Genomic DNA, 16,958 nt, shown 5'->3' with positions numbered 1-16,958 from the left:
ACAGAGATAGAAATATTTACTATATAGCCCTTTACAGAAAAAGTCTGTTGACCTCTGCTCTACATTAATCAACTATCATCATTATTTTCAATCAGGTTTATAGTTTTTATAATTCTTTTCTTGCTCTTACATCATACCTGTTCTCATGATAGTAAATGAAATGCCGTCGTACAGCCAACCAGATAACCTGTATTATATTTTACACAATACACTAGTCATCAACATACCGGAAGCTTTAAAATAAAAGTCCTTTTTACCTAATGGATAGTATCTCATCAGTCTAATATGGGGTCCTAGCTAATCAGTCTATTTTCCTTTGAAAAAACAACACTTTTGTGTACTGAACCTCATGTATTTATTTATTTGTGGTGAGAACAAGACTTAAAATCCACTCCCTTAGCAATTTTCAAGCATATAATAACTGTCTTTTATAGCAGGAAGAATTACCTACATGGAGTACTTCTACTTGATTACTCCTATGAGTTCTACCCTTCTTCATACCAGTAACTTCTCCCTGTCCTCTCTAGTTTAGTTGGTACTTCTGCCATTGCCCTTTTGTTTACATTTATTTTCTACCCTGGACATATTTGCCTGTGTTTTACAAAGTCTTCCAAAATTCAAACCTTTAGTCTACTTCTAGTCTAATATCTTAGTCTAATTATATGAAATCATCACTTAGAATAGTAATATATGGTTATCTGACAGGTGATCTAAATACAATGCCATCTGAATTTTTTAAAGAATTAAACCAACAATCTAGCTTTGGTAGTTATATATAATTTATCAATCTGGTTCTCTGAAAATCAGCGACTCCCATGTAATTGGTTAACTTCAGTTAGGCAGTTAACTTCAGTGAGAAAAATGTTAAAACACAGTGTTAGTAATTTTATGTTAAATGGTTTTCTATAATACAAAAATTTTTTCTATATACATTATAAAACTTTTTCAATAAATCCACAGTATCTCTGTGACTCTTAAGTCACTCATTTCACAGAAATTTGGTAAGAAACTAGGCTCAACATTGTAAGAACAAAAGAACAACAAAGACCAGGTACTCGTATGAGCAGCTTGGGGCCCAGCTATGAACAGAAGACATCAGTGCCTGGAAAACAAATGAACTTAATGTCTGTTTTAATGGACACCATTCTTTTAGGAAACTGTTCTCATTTTAGTGATAGCAACAGGATGACAAGTGTGGGGAAAATAGTTAAACACACCTTAGCAAAGGTGAAGCAATTATAAAAATCAGAAAAGCAACATACCTAATCTAGACATTTTTTCCGGGTGTTTTCTATTCTGAAAAGAATAAACTTTATTTCCACCATCTGTAGCAGAGCCATTTTTCAAGGATTCTGAAAGAGAAAATTCAACATGCATTTAGAAAAGGAGCAAAGTTAATTAACAGGAAAAACAAAAGATAGTAACTTATGATTTGTACCCCTCATTGCCTTGCCTGAAGAGCAAACTACATAAGCAGTCTTCAGAAACTTCATGGGAAAATGTACATTATGAGAAACTATGCACAGAGTTCAAAAATTTTTGCACCAAAATAAACTTATCTTCTATTTTTCCATAAACTTTTTTCATACATACTTAAATAGAGCACATCTGTCTCAGAGGGTTCTAACGGCTAACTTATAAAGAATCTCTTAGAATCTACACTGTTCATAAGACTACGCCCTATTACCAGATCCACCTATGAAAGCATTTTGCAGGGGCTGGTGTTGTGGCATAGCAGGTTAATAAGCCTCCACCTGCTACACGTGCATTGCACACAGATGCCAACAGCCAGCAGTTTCCCCTTCAATCCAGCTTCCGCACCTGGGAAAGCAGTGGAAGCTGGGCCATGTGCTTGGGCCCCTGCACCCACGTGGGAGAACCAGAAGTTCCAGGCTCCTGGCTTCAGCCTGGCCCAGTCCTAGCAGCTGTGGACATTTGGGGAGTGAACCAGCTGATGGCTGTGTTCTCTTTTGCTCCCACACTACCTCCCTCCCAACTCTGCCTTTCAAGTAAATAAAAAATAAATCTTTAAAAAAAAAAGCATTTTGGGATGGTGGAGGACCAAGACCTTGTACTCCAGAAACATACCTTTCTTTCAGGTATAGATTTTAAGAATTTAGAGAAACAGCCAGACTGTGCTATCTACAAACAACTTCCCTAAATAGTCTGTAATGCCAGCTGCCTGTAATGCCAGCATCTCATAGGGGCACCAGTTTGTGTCCTAGGTGCTCCACTTCTGAACCAGCTTCCTGCTAATAGCCTGGGAAAAGCAGTGGGAGATGGCTCAGGTGTTTGGTTCTGTGCCATCCACATGGGAGACTCAGATGAAGTTCCTGGTTCCTGGCTTCAGCCTGACCCAGCACTGGCTGTCACAGTCATCTGGGGAGTGAACCAGTGTATCGAAGATCTCTCTCTCTCTCTCCCCGTTTCTCCTTTTCTCTCTGTAACCTCTGACTTTCAAATAAATAAATCTTAAAAAAAAAAAAAAAACTTAAAACAAATTTTTTTTTCAGATAAGAAATGTAGTAATATAGCACACTGCTTAACAGCCAGACTATTTCTGTGCATCCTGCAAAGCAATTTCTACCATTAACAGAAATACAAGTATATATTTCCCTGCCTCAAATACCTTGAACATTCGTTCCCAAAACTTCCACATAGTTCTGATCTTTTAAGACTTCCTGGTCAACTTCCTCCTCCAAATCACATTCTGGCTTCTTTATTATTCTTTTTGTGTTGACCAAAAGCTGAGCTCGCTCCTTCTTTAATTTAGCTCCTATAAAAACATTCAAAGAATTAGAACATGACAGATATAAATTCTTTCTAAAGTCACATTTAAATAAGTAAACAAACTCTACTACTTGTATTGTCATTACTTAAAAGCTGGGAGAAAAGTGATTGTTTTCTCTTTGATTAAAAATATTCAACGGTCTTTCACACCATTTGCATAAGTTTCAAAAAAAGCTTTCAAGGGCCCCTGCACCCACGTGGGAGACCTGGAAGAAGCTCCAGCCTCCTGGGTTCAGATGGGCACAGCTCTGGCCACTGTGGCTTTCTGGGGAATGAACCAGCAAATGGAAGCTTTCTCTCTGCCTCTGCCTCTTTACAGCTTTTGGGAAAAAAAAAAAGAAAATGTTTATTTTTGGAGGGTCAAAATAACTATTATTTTCAACTGGGTTATTATCATTTACCATTACTAGTGAATATTTCATTTTAGATAAGGCTACATTATTTTAAATTATTTTAATAACTATAATTTAAATTTTCAATTAAAGTTTGAAAAACTAATAGTTTTTATTTAGTGTTACTAGATCGAGTAGTTGATATATTCTCAAAATAATAAAATTCTAAATGAAATATATAAACATTACATTAAAACTATTCAATTACACATTCAGTACCTCCTTCTCTATCAAGAATGTGATTAAGAACATCATCATCTCCCACAAATTGAACCTTCAGCATCTTGTCTTCTTTTAATTCCAGTTTATTCATCACAACCTAAACAAAATACATCATTCAAAAGTGATGATGGATTCACACCAACCACCTTAGAAACATTCACATAATGAATACATGTTATCTATATAATATTTTAAAAAGTATTTTAAAGTATGAAATAGATACTACGGATTATCTTACTAATATTATGTTTCTGGATTGTCATTAACTCACTTCTTTATCTGAATAATCAAAAGAGGCAGAGATGTTTGAGACTTGAAAAGAGTAAGGTAAATGAAATACAATTTCAAGAAAAAATTCTGCTAATAAAGAAAGCACTAACCAGTTTACATAACAGTCACATAATAAAATAGAGTTAATACATTCGAGTTTAGAAAAGAGGTAGTCGGGCGGCCAGCACTGTGGCATAAGGAGTAAAGCTGCTGCCTACAGTGCCGGCATCCCACATGGGCACTGGTTCAAGTCCCTGTTTCTCCACTGTCGATACAGCTCCCTGTTAATGAGCCCAGAAAAGCAGTGGAAAATGGCCCAAGTTTTGGGCCTCTGCACCCACATGGGAGACCTGGAAGAAGCTCCAGGCTCCTGGCTTTACATCGGCCCAGCTCCAGCAGTTGTGAGCCATTTGGGGAGTAAACTAGCAGATGGAAGATATCTCTCTCTGCCTCTGCCTCTCTGTAACTCCACCTTTTAAATACATAAATAAATCTTAAAATATATATATATATATATAAGAAAAGAAAAAAAGCAGCTGGGGCCATCGCTGTGGCATAACATATTAAGCTGCCACCTGCAATGCTGGTATCCCTTTCCATTTCTGATCCAGTTCCCTGTTAATGCACCTGGGAAAGCAGCAGAGGATGGCCCAAGTCCTTTGGCCCCTGCACCCATGTGGGAGACCCAGATGAAGATGTTAGGCTAGGCTTCTGTAGCCATTTAGGGAGTGAACCAGTGGATGGATGATCTATCTATCCCTATCTCTCTCTAACTCTACCTTTCAAACAAATGAAACAAATATTAAAAAAAGAAAAAAAAAAGGGCAGCCAAACAAAGAATGGATTGATATTTCTTTAATGCACCAAGCCTGGACACATAACCCTCAAGAACCTAAATGTTACTGCATGCTTACAAGGCAATTTTACAATTATGAATACGGCTCTCCATGTTATTTTGACAACTGAATAGTAAACATAAATTTTTCTAACACTTTATGTCAATTCCTCACTGAACAAACTTCAGAGTTTCACAAGAAAAAACTTGATTAACTCTATTCTGACAAAATTTAGTTTCAGAATTTATAAGGTCAATGGCCTAACCCTAATTAACGACCATCCCAACTTCTGCTAGCTAATCAGTTAACTCAAAAAACATGAACTAGATTCAGCATTCTTCAATTTTTCTCTCTCCTCTTACAAATTCTGTTTTTGTCTTTTCCTTTGACACAAAATACTGATCATCTCTCTTAAGTCAGTTATTTGCATGCAGATAGCTGAATGCTGCCAAATTTCTTTTGACAACTAGCACTGTTAAATAACTTACTTCAATTTTTATTTACCTTTTGAGGAACTATGCATTCTGTAGCTGGAAAATTCAGTTTGAGTCACCTGTAATAGGAAAAAGAACTCAGTCAGGGTCAGCTCCTAGGAGTATGAAAACAAATGGGCAAAACCAAGTCCACAAGTTTTAACAAAAATGACAAATACATAAATGTAGCCTTTACAATGCCAAAGTTGTCATACAGTACACTAAAGGACCATTGTGGCCAGGGAACCCTGGAAACAGAGCATCTGGATTAGGGGTGGGAGCAGACAAGACAAAATCTGAGCATGGACTATGGGCTAGACATAGTTCTGAGTACTCTAAATGTATTCTCATTTAATCCTCACAATCCTCTATGAAGCTTATACTTCGTGTGTAAAGATAATAAATACTTCATAATTTACATAACCACTGTCAGTAAAATGTTTTCCTGGGCCATTTTTCTAGTTATGACATTGCTTCCTATTATGGGAAATCTGAGAAAAAAATTAAATAAATTTACATATCTGTATAATACGGTAACAATTTCCTATATTTATATAAAATAAGTAAGATTTTTGAGGGGCTGTTGTTAGGTACTTTTATGTACAGGCACCGTGGTTAGGAACTTTTCTGTACACCAGCTTATTAAATCCTTATATTCTCTGAAGTAGGTATTTTTTTGTCCCTCTCTTTCTAAACACACACATGGGCTTCAAAAAATACATGGAAAAACAATTAACAGATAATGTGAATTTATTAAAATTTTTTTGAAGCCCCTAATATAAATATATAGCTATATATAGCAATTATATAATATATTATCTTCCCAATTTACAGATGGGTAAATTGAGATTAATTACTTACTAAACTATTTCCAAAATGTATACAATTAGATACTACATAAGGATTAAAACAAAGGTTTGACTGCATGCTTGGCTAAGTTACTGATCAGTCTATTATATCACATACCTCTCCTGCTGCTAAATAAAAATCTGTTATCCTAAATGCTTGTTTAGACTTCTGGAAACTATTCATAATATGCTTGTTTATTTATTTATTTATTTTATATCTTCTGAGTGTTTTTTTTTTTTAAAGATTTGCTTTATTTATTTGAAAGAGCCACAGTGAAAGGTAGAGAGAGAGAGAGAAGTCTTCTATCCGCTGGTTCACTCCCCAGATGGTCAGAACGGCCAGAGCTGTGCCTATCTGAAACCAGGAGCTTCTTCCAGGTCTCCCATGTGGGTGCAGGGGCCCAAGGACTTGGGCCATCTTCAACTGCTTTCCCAGGACATAGCATAGAGCTGGGTCGGAAGAGGAGCAGCCAGGACTAGAACCGGCGCCCATATGGGATGCTGGCACTACAGGCCAGGGCTTTAACCCATTGCACCACAGTGCCGGCTCCATATAATATGTTTAATAATCTTCACACATGTTGGTACTACAAATAAGGCTTCTATAGTTCCTCCAAGTTTCCAAATCATTAGGCTAACTAACACTGGTTCCTTTTTTTTAAAAACATTTTTTTTTTTTTGACAGGCAGAGTGGACAGTGAGAGAGAGAGAGACAGAGAGAAAGGTCTTCCTTTGCCATTGGTTCACCCTCCAATGGCCGCCGCGGCTGGCGCACCGTGCTGATCCGATGGCAGGAGCCAGGAGCCAGGTGCTTTTCCTGGTCTCCCATGGGGTGTAGGGCCCAAGCACTTGGGCCATCCTCCACTGCACTCCCTGACCACAGCAGAGGGCTGGCCTGGAAGAGGGGCAACCAGGACAGAATCCGGCGCCCCGACCGGGACTAGAACCCGGTGTGCCGGCGCCGCTAGGCGGAGGATTAGCCTAGTGAGCCGCGGCGCCAGCCTAAAAACATTTTTATTTAATCTTCATTTTATTTTTTATTTTTGACAAGCAGAGTGGACAGTGAGAGAGAGAGAGACAGAGGGAAGGGTCTTCCTTTACCATTGGGTTTACCCTCCAATGGCCGCTGCAGCTGGGGCACCACGCTGATCCGAAGCCAGGAGCCAGGTGCTTCTCCTGGTCTCCCATGTGGGTGCAGGGCCCAAGCACTTGGGCCATCCTCCACTGCACTCCCGGGCCACAGAAGAGAGCTGGACTGGAAGAGGGGCAACTGGGACAGAATCCGGTGCCCCGACCGGGACTAGAACCCGGGGTGCTGGCGCTGCAGGCGGAGGATTAGCCTATTGAGCCGCGGTGCCGGCCAATCTTCATTTTATTAAAACAAACACATACACACAGAGATAAATCTCCCAATCACTGGCTCACTCCCCAGATGCCTACAACAGTCAAGGATGGGCCAGGCTGAAGCCAGGAGCCAGGAACTCAATTAGGGTCTTCCATGTGGGTGGCAGAGACCAAAGTACATGAGCTATTACTTGCTGCCTCCCAGGGCGTGTATCAGTAGCAAGCTGGATTAGGAAGCAGAGTCAGGATTCCAACTCAGGCACTCAGAATGTGACGCAGCCATCCCAAGTGGCTTCTAAACTGCTGGGCCAAACACCCAGCCACAAACACTAGTTCTATCAAGCATACTTCAAAGAGCATAGCCAGATTCAGCATAAGGTACATTTTAAAATTTTTATTATATATTGCTGTGCTCTACAAAGAATTTGAAGGGAGGGCAATGTGCAAATGCAATAAAATAAATGACAATCTATAAACAGTAATAGGAAGTCTGGTTAGGGAAGATACAAAGAAAAGGGGAAAATAAAATCCTGCAAAATATTTTTGGCTCTGAGCTGGCAGTCCAACTGAAAAAAGTAATAAAGGATCATTACATAATACTCATTTGCCAAGTTCATTAGTTCTTTTAGGGGTGGGTGAAAAAATATTTTCAAAGAAAATTTAAAAACATATTATAGGAACTGGAGTTGCAATGTAGTGTCTGCAACACAGGAATCCCATACAGGCACCAGTTTGTGTCCTGGTTGCTCCATTTCCAATCCAGCTCCCTGCTAATGGCCCAAGTGTTTGGACCCCTGCACCTACATGGGAGACCTGGATGAAGCTTCAGGTTCCTGGCTTCAGCCTGCTCCAGCCCATGCCTAAGCAGCCATCTGGGGAGTGAACCAGTAAGATCACACTCTCTGTCTCTCCCTCTCTTTAACTGACTTTCAAAACAATAAATAAATCTTGAAAGAAATATTCTAGGGGCCAGCACTGTGGCATAGCGGGTAAGGCCACAGCCTGCAGTGCCAGCATCCCATATGGGCACCGGTTCTAGTCCTGGCTGCTCCACTTCCAATCCAGCTCTCTGCTATGGCCTGGGAAAACAGGAGAGCATGCCCAAGTCCTTGGACCCCTCCACCCATGTGGGAGACCCAGAAGAAGCTCCTGGCTCCTGGTTTCAGATAGGCACAGCTCTGGCCGTTGTGACCAGCTGCTTAGTGAACCAAGCGGACAGAAGACCTCTCTCTCTCTGCCTCTCTCTCTGTGTAATTCTGCCTTTCAAATAAATAAATAAATCTTTAAAAACAAAACAACAACAAAAAGAAATATTCTAGACACCTGAGTACTGTCCAGCAATTTCCTCATGGTATTTTACCTAAAAACTGCCTGGACAGAGGAACTTAACTTAGTCTCTTGAAGTTGAACACATTTAAATAAGCATTGCCTTTACTATGTTTCAAGTTATCTTACTATATAGTATAAAATCATCAAATTGAGAAATTCCTACAAAGATTTTATAAGAAAACTTACCCTCCTTTCATCCTATCCAACAATTCCTAAAAAAACACTACCTAATAGTCACACAGTAAAATGAAAATATTTAGTGACCTTTTATGACCCATCAAAGAAGGCAGTCCCTTGGGGGCTCAACACAGCTGCACCAAGTCACAGATCACAGCAATACACTCTCCGCTGAGAGGATTCTTTATAATTTTTTAACAAGGCAAATCCTTTTGTAAAGAAAGCAGTATAGGTTAACGGTTGGGTACCAATATGAATATTAGATAAACTTGAGTTCTAGTTTTTTTTAGATTTATTCTATTTGACAGACAGATTTACAGAGAGAGGTAGAGACAGACAGAGAGAGGTCTTCCATCCACTACTTCACTCCCTAAATGACCACCATGGCCAGAGCTTCGCCGATCCGAAGCCAGAAGCCAGGAGCTTCTTCCAGGTTTCCCATGTGGGTGCAGGGGTCCAAGGAGTTGGGCCATCTTCTTCTGCTACCCCAGGCCATAGCAGAGAGCTGGATAGGAAGAGGGGCAGCCAGGTCTCGAACCGGCGCCCAAATGGGATGCCAGCACTGCCGACCGGGGCTCCGCTGCGCCACAGCGCCGGCCCCTGGAGTTCTTTACTCCACATTTTATAACTGTGAGGCTGTCCAAAGCCATAAAGATTAAGAAGGACGATGTGCCCAACATACGGGAAGTGCTCATTAAACGTGCTGTTACCGGTATTCAGACTTTAAAACTTCACCTGAACCATTCTGCTCTGCCATTCAACGTCTATCAAGAAACGTGCTCCGTAAGTGCTCAATTCTGCGCATTTAACGTGATGTGTCATTACTCGAAGGTACGGGGTCACGGGTGTGCGTGGGGGGATCTATGCTCCCACATCCTTTCGCCTTACAAAGCTCTACCCAAAGAGCCCAGTTCCTCGGTCCTTTACGACCAGGCACGGCCCCAAGGCGACAGTTGGTTCGCAAGGCTCACCCGGCGCTTCCACGCTGCCGCCGAGGTCCCGGGACGTGGTCGCCCCCTGCGGACCCCTCTCCTAAGGGCACTTCCCTGCTCTCCCCGTCCATCTACACCGTCCGCCGACCAACTGCCGGCGGGAAGCCGGGCAAGCTGGGGCCCGGGGTCGCTGCACACAGGCCTCTCACAGCGGGGCAGCCGGGCCAACGGTCCTCCCCGCGCGCCCCCCAGCCAGCATCTACGGACTGGGGCCTGCGTCTCCCGCTGCCGGGGCCCGCGGGCAGCCGGCCGACGGCAAACAGCGAGGCGCAGCGACCCGGCCCCGAGGGCCAGGGGGAGCTCCGGGCCGCGCAGCTCCGCCGTGCGCACCCGCACTCACCTCACAGCCCGGAGCCGAGCAGCAAAGGCAGGCAGGGTGCCCAGCGCCCCACAACGCGCCGCCGAGTCTCCGCCAGGCACGGCTGCGGCAGCCTAGCGACTACGGACGCTGTCCCGCAGCGTCGTCGACCGGGAAGACGCCTTCCGCCTCTGAGGAAACACCAAGCTCTTCCCTTACACGGTGCACGCGCAGGGACCTGCCAGGGAGCAGCGGAGGCCGTCTTGGGGGATGGGAGGCCTACACGCTCCACACCGAATCTCCCGCCCTGATAGGGGGCGGTGCCTGGGACACCCAATAGAAAACGGCTGCTGCCAAGACCGACAGTTCTCCCGACCAGTCGGCGCCTGGCAGTCGGCCCTGCTCCCCAGGAAACCAGAGGAAAACGAATCCCGAAGCACTGAGTTCGGGTCTTTTTTTTTTTTTTTTTTTTTTTTTTTTTGCCCTCTTTCCGTTTCCGGGGAAGGGAGAAGGAAGTGTCGATTGGGGCTGAGGAAGTTTGTGGGAGCTCGGTCGGCTGATTGATTGCTGTGTTGAGGCAGTCTTAAGGCTCGTTGGTTTTTCTTAGCTACCCTCTTTTGAGAAAAAAAGCTAATGAATTTTTTTTTATTTCCTCATTGACCTTGAAAGGTAAGAGTTCATCTCCAGGTTTGGAGTAGGAGGGGGAGACAGTTCTTTCTATAAACAGGAAGTAGTAGGGCTGCAGCCCATTTATGGAGATGGAATCAGACTGCTAATGGGAGCAAGAGGCAGGGGAAGTGGAGTGAACGGAGAGAGAAAATGAGGAAAACAAGACTACAGAGGTCCCCCTGTGTACGACATTAGATACCAGGTGGAACGGGATGAACGCTTTCTCCGCCCTCTCAGTAAATATGCAGGGTAGACAGTATTGAGAAAAAAGCGAATACATAGCAAGTGCAGTAATTACTGGCCAGAAGGAATCTGAAACAATTTCCTTGGAGGACGCCATGTTTAAACCAAAACCGGACGGTTGAATAGTTTTGAGTATTTCCCACCTAAGGGCGGATCCACCACTTTGACCGTTTCCTGTAATGCCCACCGTGGGAGGCAGCAGGTGATGCCTCATGTCCCTGCCACCCACGTGGGAGACCCTGGTGGAGTTTCTGACTCCTGGTTTCTGCTTGTCCCAGCCCTGGCTTTTGCAAAGTGACCTGGCGATTGGAAGCTCTCTCTGCCTTTTAAATTGAAGCACACACACACACGCACGCACACACACATTTGTTTTTTCCATCTAGAAGATCCCCCAAAGAATGGATCTGTTATTCTGAAGGGCTGGCTCCTCCTAGGCACTGGTCATGTTTGCACTGAAGGATCACTGGATAAAGGAGGTATGCCTGGTAAGGACGAGATGGAGTCACACCATTTGGCAGTGTTCAGGGGGTACAACTGAGATAGAAACAGGATGGTACATCTCTTACCTCTGTTTCATCTTGGTTAGCTGGAGTAAGGAAAATGAAAGAGAAGGGTACTTTTATTTGCATTGGAGTAGACACAGACAATAGAAAACAGCCTAATGTCAATGGAGGCTTGGGGAGTACTTAAAAAGTTTGAAGATCTAGGCTTATTGAAAAGATATGTTCAACTGGTGTGTCTTTACTTTTTTGATGTACACAAACTCCCCTTCATCCCTCGCTAAATGTTCAAAAAAATTGTCTACAGACACAGAGGCCTTGGTGTGAGTGATAAGTTTAGATTTTGTTTTTGTGGTGTATGTGGGGAAAACAGTTTTAGATTGATACTTGGATAGGTTAAAACCAAAGAGCCAGGGCTGGCATTGTGGTGTAGTGGGAAAGGGCTGCCTGCAGTGCTGGCATCCTATTTGACCACCAGTTCGAGACCCAGCTGTTCCACTTCTAATACAGCTCCCTGCTGATGTGCCTGGGAAAGCAGTAGAAGATGGCCCAAGTGCTTGGCCCCTTGCACCCACATGAGACCTGGAAGAAGCTCCTGGCTCCTGACTTCATCCTGGCCCAGCCCTGTGTGTTGTGGCCATTTGGAGAGTGAACTAGCAGGTGGAAGATTCTTTCTCTCTGTAACTCTCTTTCAAATAAATCTTAATAAATATAAACAAATAAAAAGCCAAAGAGCTGTACCATTCAGAATGGATTTACAGGATTTAGGGGTGGCACGAAATTGAACCTGGAAGGGAACATAAAATGGCAACTCCTCATGTACTCACAGAAGTTTGGAGTAGGGCAGTAGACTATCCCAAGTGGAGAAATAGATGATCAAGTTAATATTGTGTACATCATAAGGGGTAGAGACATAGCAGCTAATTGGGTTATAGTTTATATTGTAGGGTCTGGCTTTAAAAGTTTCTGGCACAATGGTTAAGCTCCAGCTTGGGATGCCTGTATCCCATATGAAAGTGACTGGGTTTGAGCCCCAACTTTGCTCTCCATTCCTGATTTCTGCTAATATGTACCCTGGGAGCAGGTAATGAGTCAAGTACTTGAGTCTGCCGCCCAGGTAGAAGACCCAGATGGAGTTCCTGACTCCTGGTCTTGCTTTGGCCCAGCTCCAGCTATAATGGGATTTGGAGAGTATCAGTGAATGAGACCTCTGCCTTTCAAATCTTTTAAAAATATTTAATGTAATCTGATTAATCATGAATTGAACACTGTCTTGAAATACCAACATAAGTAATTTTTTAAAGTGGTTGTTTTATTTATTTTTAAAGATCCATTTATTTATTTGTTGCAATGACATGCTGCTTTTTTTTTTTTTTTTTTTTTTTTTCAGGCAGAGTGGACAGTGAGAGAGAGAGACAGAGAGAAAGGTCTTCCTTTTACTGTTGGTTCACCCTCCAATGGCGCATCGCGCTGATCCGAAGCCAGGAGCCAGGTGCTTTGCTTCTCCTGGTCTCCCATGCAGGTGCAGGGCCCAAGCACTTAGGCCATCCTCCACTGCACTCCCGGGCCATAGCAAAGGGCTAGCCTGGAAGAGGGGCAACCAGGACACAATCCGGCGCCCCAACCGGGACTAGATAGAACCTGGTGTGCCGGCGCTGCAAGGTGGAGGATTAGCCCAGTGAGCCGCGGCGCCGGCCAGAAGATCCATTTATTTATTTGAAAGGCAAAGTTAAAGAGAGGCAGAGAGAGAGGTCTTCCATCCACTAGTTCACTCCCTAGATGGCCGAAATGGCTGGAGCTTGGCCTGTCCAAAGCCAGGAGTGACGAGCTTCTTTCGGGTCTCCCAAGCTGGTGCAGGGGGCCAAGGACTAGGGCCATCTCCGACTGCTTTCCCAGGCCATAGGAAGCGGGATTAGAAGTACAGCAGCTGGGGCTCAAACCAGGGCCCATATGGGCGGCTTGACCCACTACACCACAGTGCTAGCTCCATTAAGTAATTTTTTAAGCATATAAACAATAGAATAGGAAAGCAAATGAGATGAGTGAAAAGTCTGGGAAATATGTGGAGATGAGGCAAAGAAGAATGAGCTGAAATCCAGGCCTGCAGAGGGGAAAGCCAATGAGAAGCCAATTCCTGTTGCAGAACTCCAGGTGATCTCAGGAATCTCTTAAGAGCAACACAGGTCTGAGAACTAAAAGATTGGCCTTAAGTCTGAAACAGTTAGCTCCTAAATTTCTTGCTTTACTTAGTGGAAGCTCAGGTGTTTACTAGGTGAGGTGGAAAGGATCTAGACCCTTATCAAGCACAGCTGAGAATAGGAAAATGACATTGATTGAGGAAGAATAGGTAGGGCTTTGGCAACTGGTCATATATCCCTTGAACATTAAACTTACAGATTTCCTCTTCAGGCAAGCAAATCCAAAAAGCCAGTTAGGAGAGCATGATTGAAAAAAGCCACTTTTTTTTTTTTTAAAGATCTGTTTATTTATTTGGAAGAGTTACAGAGAGAAAAAAGGGATAGATTCTCCAGACACATGTTAACACCCCAGATGGCTGCAACATACAGGGCTGAGCCAGGGCGAAGTCAGGAGCCAGGAGCTGCATCTGAGTCTCCAACATAGGTGCAGGGACCCAAACACGTGGGCCCTCTGCTTTCCAAGACCATTAGCAGGAAGCTGGGTCAGAAATGGAGTAGGGGCCTGCGCCGCGGCTCACTAGGCTAATCCTCCGCCTAGCGGCGCCGGCACACCGGGTTCTAGTCCCGGTCGGGGCGCCGGATTCTGTCCCGGTTGCCCCCCTTCCAGGCCAGCCCTCTGCTGTGGCCAGGGAGTGCAGTGGAGGATGGCCCAGGTGCTTGGGCCCTGCACCCCATGGGAGACCAGGAAAAGCACCTGCCTCCTGGCTCCTGCCATCGGATCAGCGCAGTGCGCCGGCCGCAGCGCGCCGGCCGCGGCGGCCATTGGAGGGTGAACCGTGAACCAACAGCAAAGGAAGACCTTTCTCTCTGTCTCTCTCACTGTCCACTCTGCCTGTCAAAAAAAAAAAAAAAAAAAGAAAAAAGAAAAAAGAAATGGAGTAGGGTGGGACACAAACTGGTGCCGTGCCTATAAGGGATGCTGGTGCTGCAGGGTGCAGCTTTACCTGCTATGCCACAATGCAGCCCTGAAAAAGCCAGTTTACCAGTTCACTGTCATTGACACTTACCAGCTGGTAAGTCCTGCCACTGCAGATGAGCTTCAAGTCAATTTTAGCCATCACCAAGCTTTTCAATAAAACCTCAGCTCTAAAAGAGACAAAACCTGGGCAGGCATTTGGCTTAGTGGAGTTACGATCCTTGTGTCCCATATCATACCGGCTCCTCACTGCAGCTTCCTACTATGCAGACCCTAGGTGGCAGCAGGTGGATTTTAACATTTATTTATTTGAAAGGCAGAGTTACAGAGAGGCAGAGGCAGAGAAAGATAGGGGGAGAGATTCAGTCTGTCGGCTCACTCCCCAGATGGTCGCAATGGCCAGGGCTGGACCAGGCCAAAGCCAGGAGCCAGGAACTTCATCCAGGCCTCCCATGTGGATGGCAGGGCCCCAAATATGGCAGGAGCCATCCTCCACTGCTTTTCTCAAGCCATTAGCAGGCAAATGGATTGGAAGCGGAGCATCCCGACTCCAACTGATGTCCATATGAGATGCTGGCTTTGCAGGCAGCAGCTTAACCCACACCACAATGCCGACTCCAGGAAAAGTAATTCTTAAATGTGGGAGCAACTCGGACTAGACTAAGTTACTGGAATTAAGACTTATTCTATGCATCTGCTCTCCCACAATATGGCGCTGAGAAGGGAGAAACAGCTTCTACACAGCTGCCTCCAGTTCAACCAATAAACTGTAGGACCTACTCCTGATTGGAGGAGAGCAGCGTACTCGGTGTGTGGGTAGCAGAGTTGGGATTGGTGGAAAAGTACTATAAAGGAGGAGAGAGACAACATGCACCAGGAACATCTAAGGGGAACATCTATCTGAAGGAACACCTGTGCAGCCCCCGAGAGAGCCGGCCGGCGGTGTGCCGCTCCCCCGCGGAAGTGGGGAAAGTGGCTAGGGGGAACCGCCCTTCCACGGAGGTGGAAGGGATGGTAGCCAACCCGGGAAGAACCAGCAGCAAACCCGGGAAGGGCCGAGCAGACAAAAGAACAATGCAGGGTCCTGTGTCGTTCCTCCATGAAGAGGGGGAGCGACATAATGGTGCCGTGACTCAGATAGGAAACCTAGGCAGGGTTTAGTGTCGTTCCTCCACGAAAAGGGGGAGCGACATAATGGTGCCGTGACTCGGATAGGAAACTTAGGAGGGAAGAAACGGGAAGAAGTGGGAAAATACCGGAGAGAGAGACTAGCAAAGAGCCTAGGTGCCGGAAGAAGCTATTGAAAGCCTAGGCATAGACTCGGATATGGACTACGGGGGGAAGCTGGGAGAAATCTCTAAGGTCGAAAGCGAAAGTGAAAGCTAGAACAAACAGACTTGGATACGGACTGTGGGGAGAAGCCAGGAGAAATGAGGGAGGAATATTGTTGGAAGAAAACTTAGGGAAACATACCGGGTAGAGAAAAATGTTAGGGAAATTGAAGCTGCGGGGGCAGGCTGAGGCGGAGACGGAAGCCAGCTTGGGATTTGTCAAGTCAGCCCGGGGAGCAAAAGGCGAAAAGCTAGACGGGTAAGCCAGGTTGGAATCCGTCAGATTAGCCCGGGGAGCAAAAGACGGGAAGCCAAACTGGGGGGCGCAGACGTGAGCTAGGTTGAATTCGCCAGGTTAGCCCGGTGAACTTGGACTGAATGCCGGTGGCGGAAACGTGAGCTAGGCTGTGTGATTCGCGGAAGCCGCCGCGTGCAGAGAGAGCACGGGGCGAGAATAGATAGGGAACGTGGGGCTAGTGCGAGGCCGTGGTGCGGGCGCAGAGATCGCGGAGTGCGCGTGCGAAGCCGGGAAGCCGCGCAGATGAGAGAAGCGCGGGCTGAAGCGGCTCAGAGCCGGGAAGCCGCCGAGAAGCAGCCTCGGGGCGGGCGCCGGGAAGCCGCGGGGATAAGAGAAACAGAAATTTAGAAGTAAAATGAGAGAAATAGGAATGCTGGCAGATAGAAGTAAAATAGGAGAAATAGGAATGCCCGGAGGTAGAGAAATAGAGAAAAATAAGGCCTCCCCACAAGATGGCAAGGAGAGAGCTTGGATTCGGTCTGCCTAATTAGGCGATAAGCACCAGCAGGCAGCTCGACCAGAGTATGAGCTGCAGGTCACCGAAGATAGGCACGAATCAACATCAATAAGTCTCCCCACAAGATGGCAATGAGAGGGCTTGGATTCGGTTTGCCTGATTGTTAGGGCTTGTAAGCACCTGCAGGCAGTTCTAGCAGAGCAGAGCATGCGCTGCAGGGCACCGAACACAGGCACGCATCAGCGCCTAAAAACCTCCTCACAACATGGCGAAGAGAGGACCCGGATTCGGTTTGCCTGATTGATAGGGCTTGTAAGCACCTGTGGGCGACTCTAGCAAGCAGAGCAGAGTGTGTGCCGCAGGGCACCGAAGACA

The 16,958-nt window shown here is 45.2% G+C and overlaps 1 protein-coding gene and 1 long non-coding RNA gene across 4 annotated transcripts in view; one reads left to right on the top strand and one right to left on the bottom strand.

Annotated features, from left to right (window-relative positions):
* The window catches only part of ORC2 (origin recognition complex subunit 2), a 51,720-nt gene extending 41,440 nt beyond the window's left edge, over positions 1 to 10,280 (bottom strand). For both annotated transcript variants that reach the window (XM_017343017.4, XM_089330104.1), the window contains exons 1-5: positions 10,014 to 10,280; positions 5,015 to 5,063; positions 3,402 to 3,501; positions 2,630 to 2,776; positions 1,263 to 1,352 (exon numbers count right to left, since the gene is read on the bottom strand). In XM_017343017.4, the coding sequence (XP_017198506.1) occupies positions 1,263 to 1,352; positions 2,630 to 2,776; positions 3,402 to 3,495 (331 nt within the window). In that variant the 5' untranslated portion in view covers positions 3,496 to 3,501; positions 5,015 to 5,063; positions 10,014 to 10,280. The remainder of the gene's footprint in view (positions 1 to 1,262; positions 1,353 to 2,629; positions 2,777 to 3,401; positions 3,502 to 5,014; positions 5,064 to 10,013) is intronic.
* A 175-nt stretch (positions 10,281 to 10,455) lies between these two features.
* Positions 10,456 to 12,115, top strand: LOC138848950 (uncharacterized). Of its 2 annotated transcripts, none has more exons than XR_011387162.2 (3): positions 10,456 to 10,640; positions 11,267 to 11,368; positions 11,894 to 12,115. It is a non-coding gene; the product is annotated as an uncharacterized LOC138848950 (long non-coding RNA). The 2 variants fall into 2 exon arrangements; XR_016231954.1 differs by having other exon boundaries at positions 10,478 to 10,640; positions 11,267 to 11,359.
* Positions 12,116 to 16,958: the final 4,843 nt, after the last annotated feature.

Source organism: Oryctolagus cuniculus, chromosome 3 (assembly GCF_051225735.1).
Source record: "Oryctolagus cuniculus isolate XC-2025 breed Fujian yellow rabbit chromosome 3, ASM5122573v1, whole genome shotgun sequence".
Classification (NCBI taxonomy): domain Eukaryota; kingdom Metazoa; phylum Chordata; class Mammalia; order Lagomorpha; family Leporidae; genus Oryctolagus; species Oryctolagus cuniculus.
Note: the sequence above shows the minus strand (reverse complement) of the source record. Positions and strands in the feature narration are given on the sequence as shown.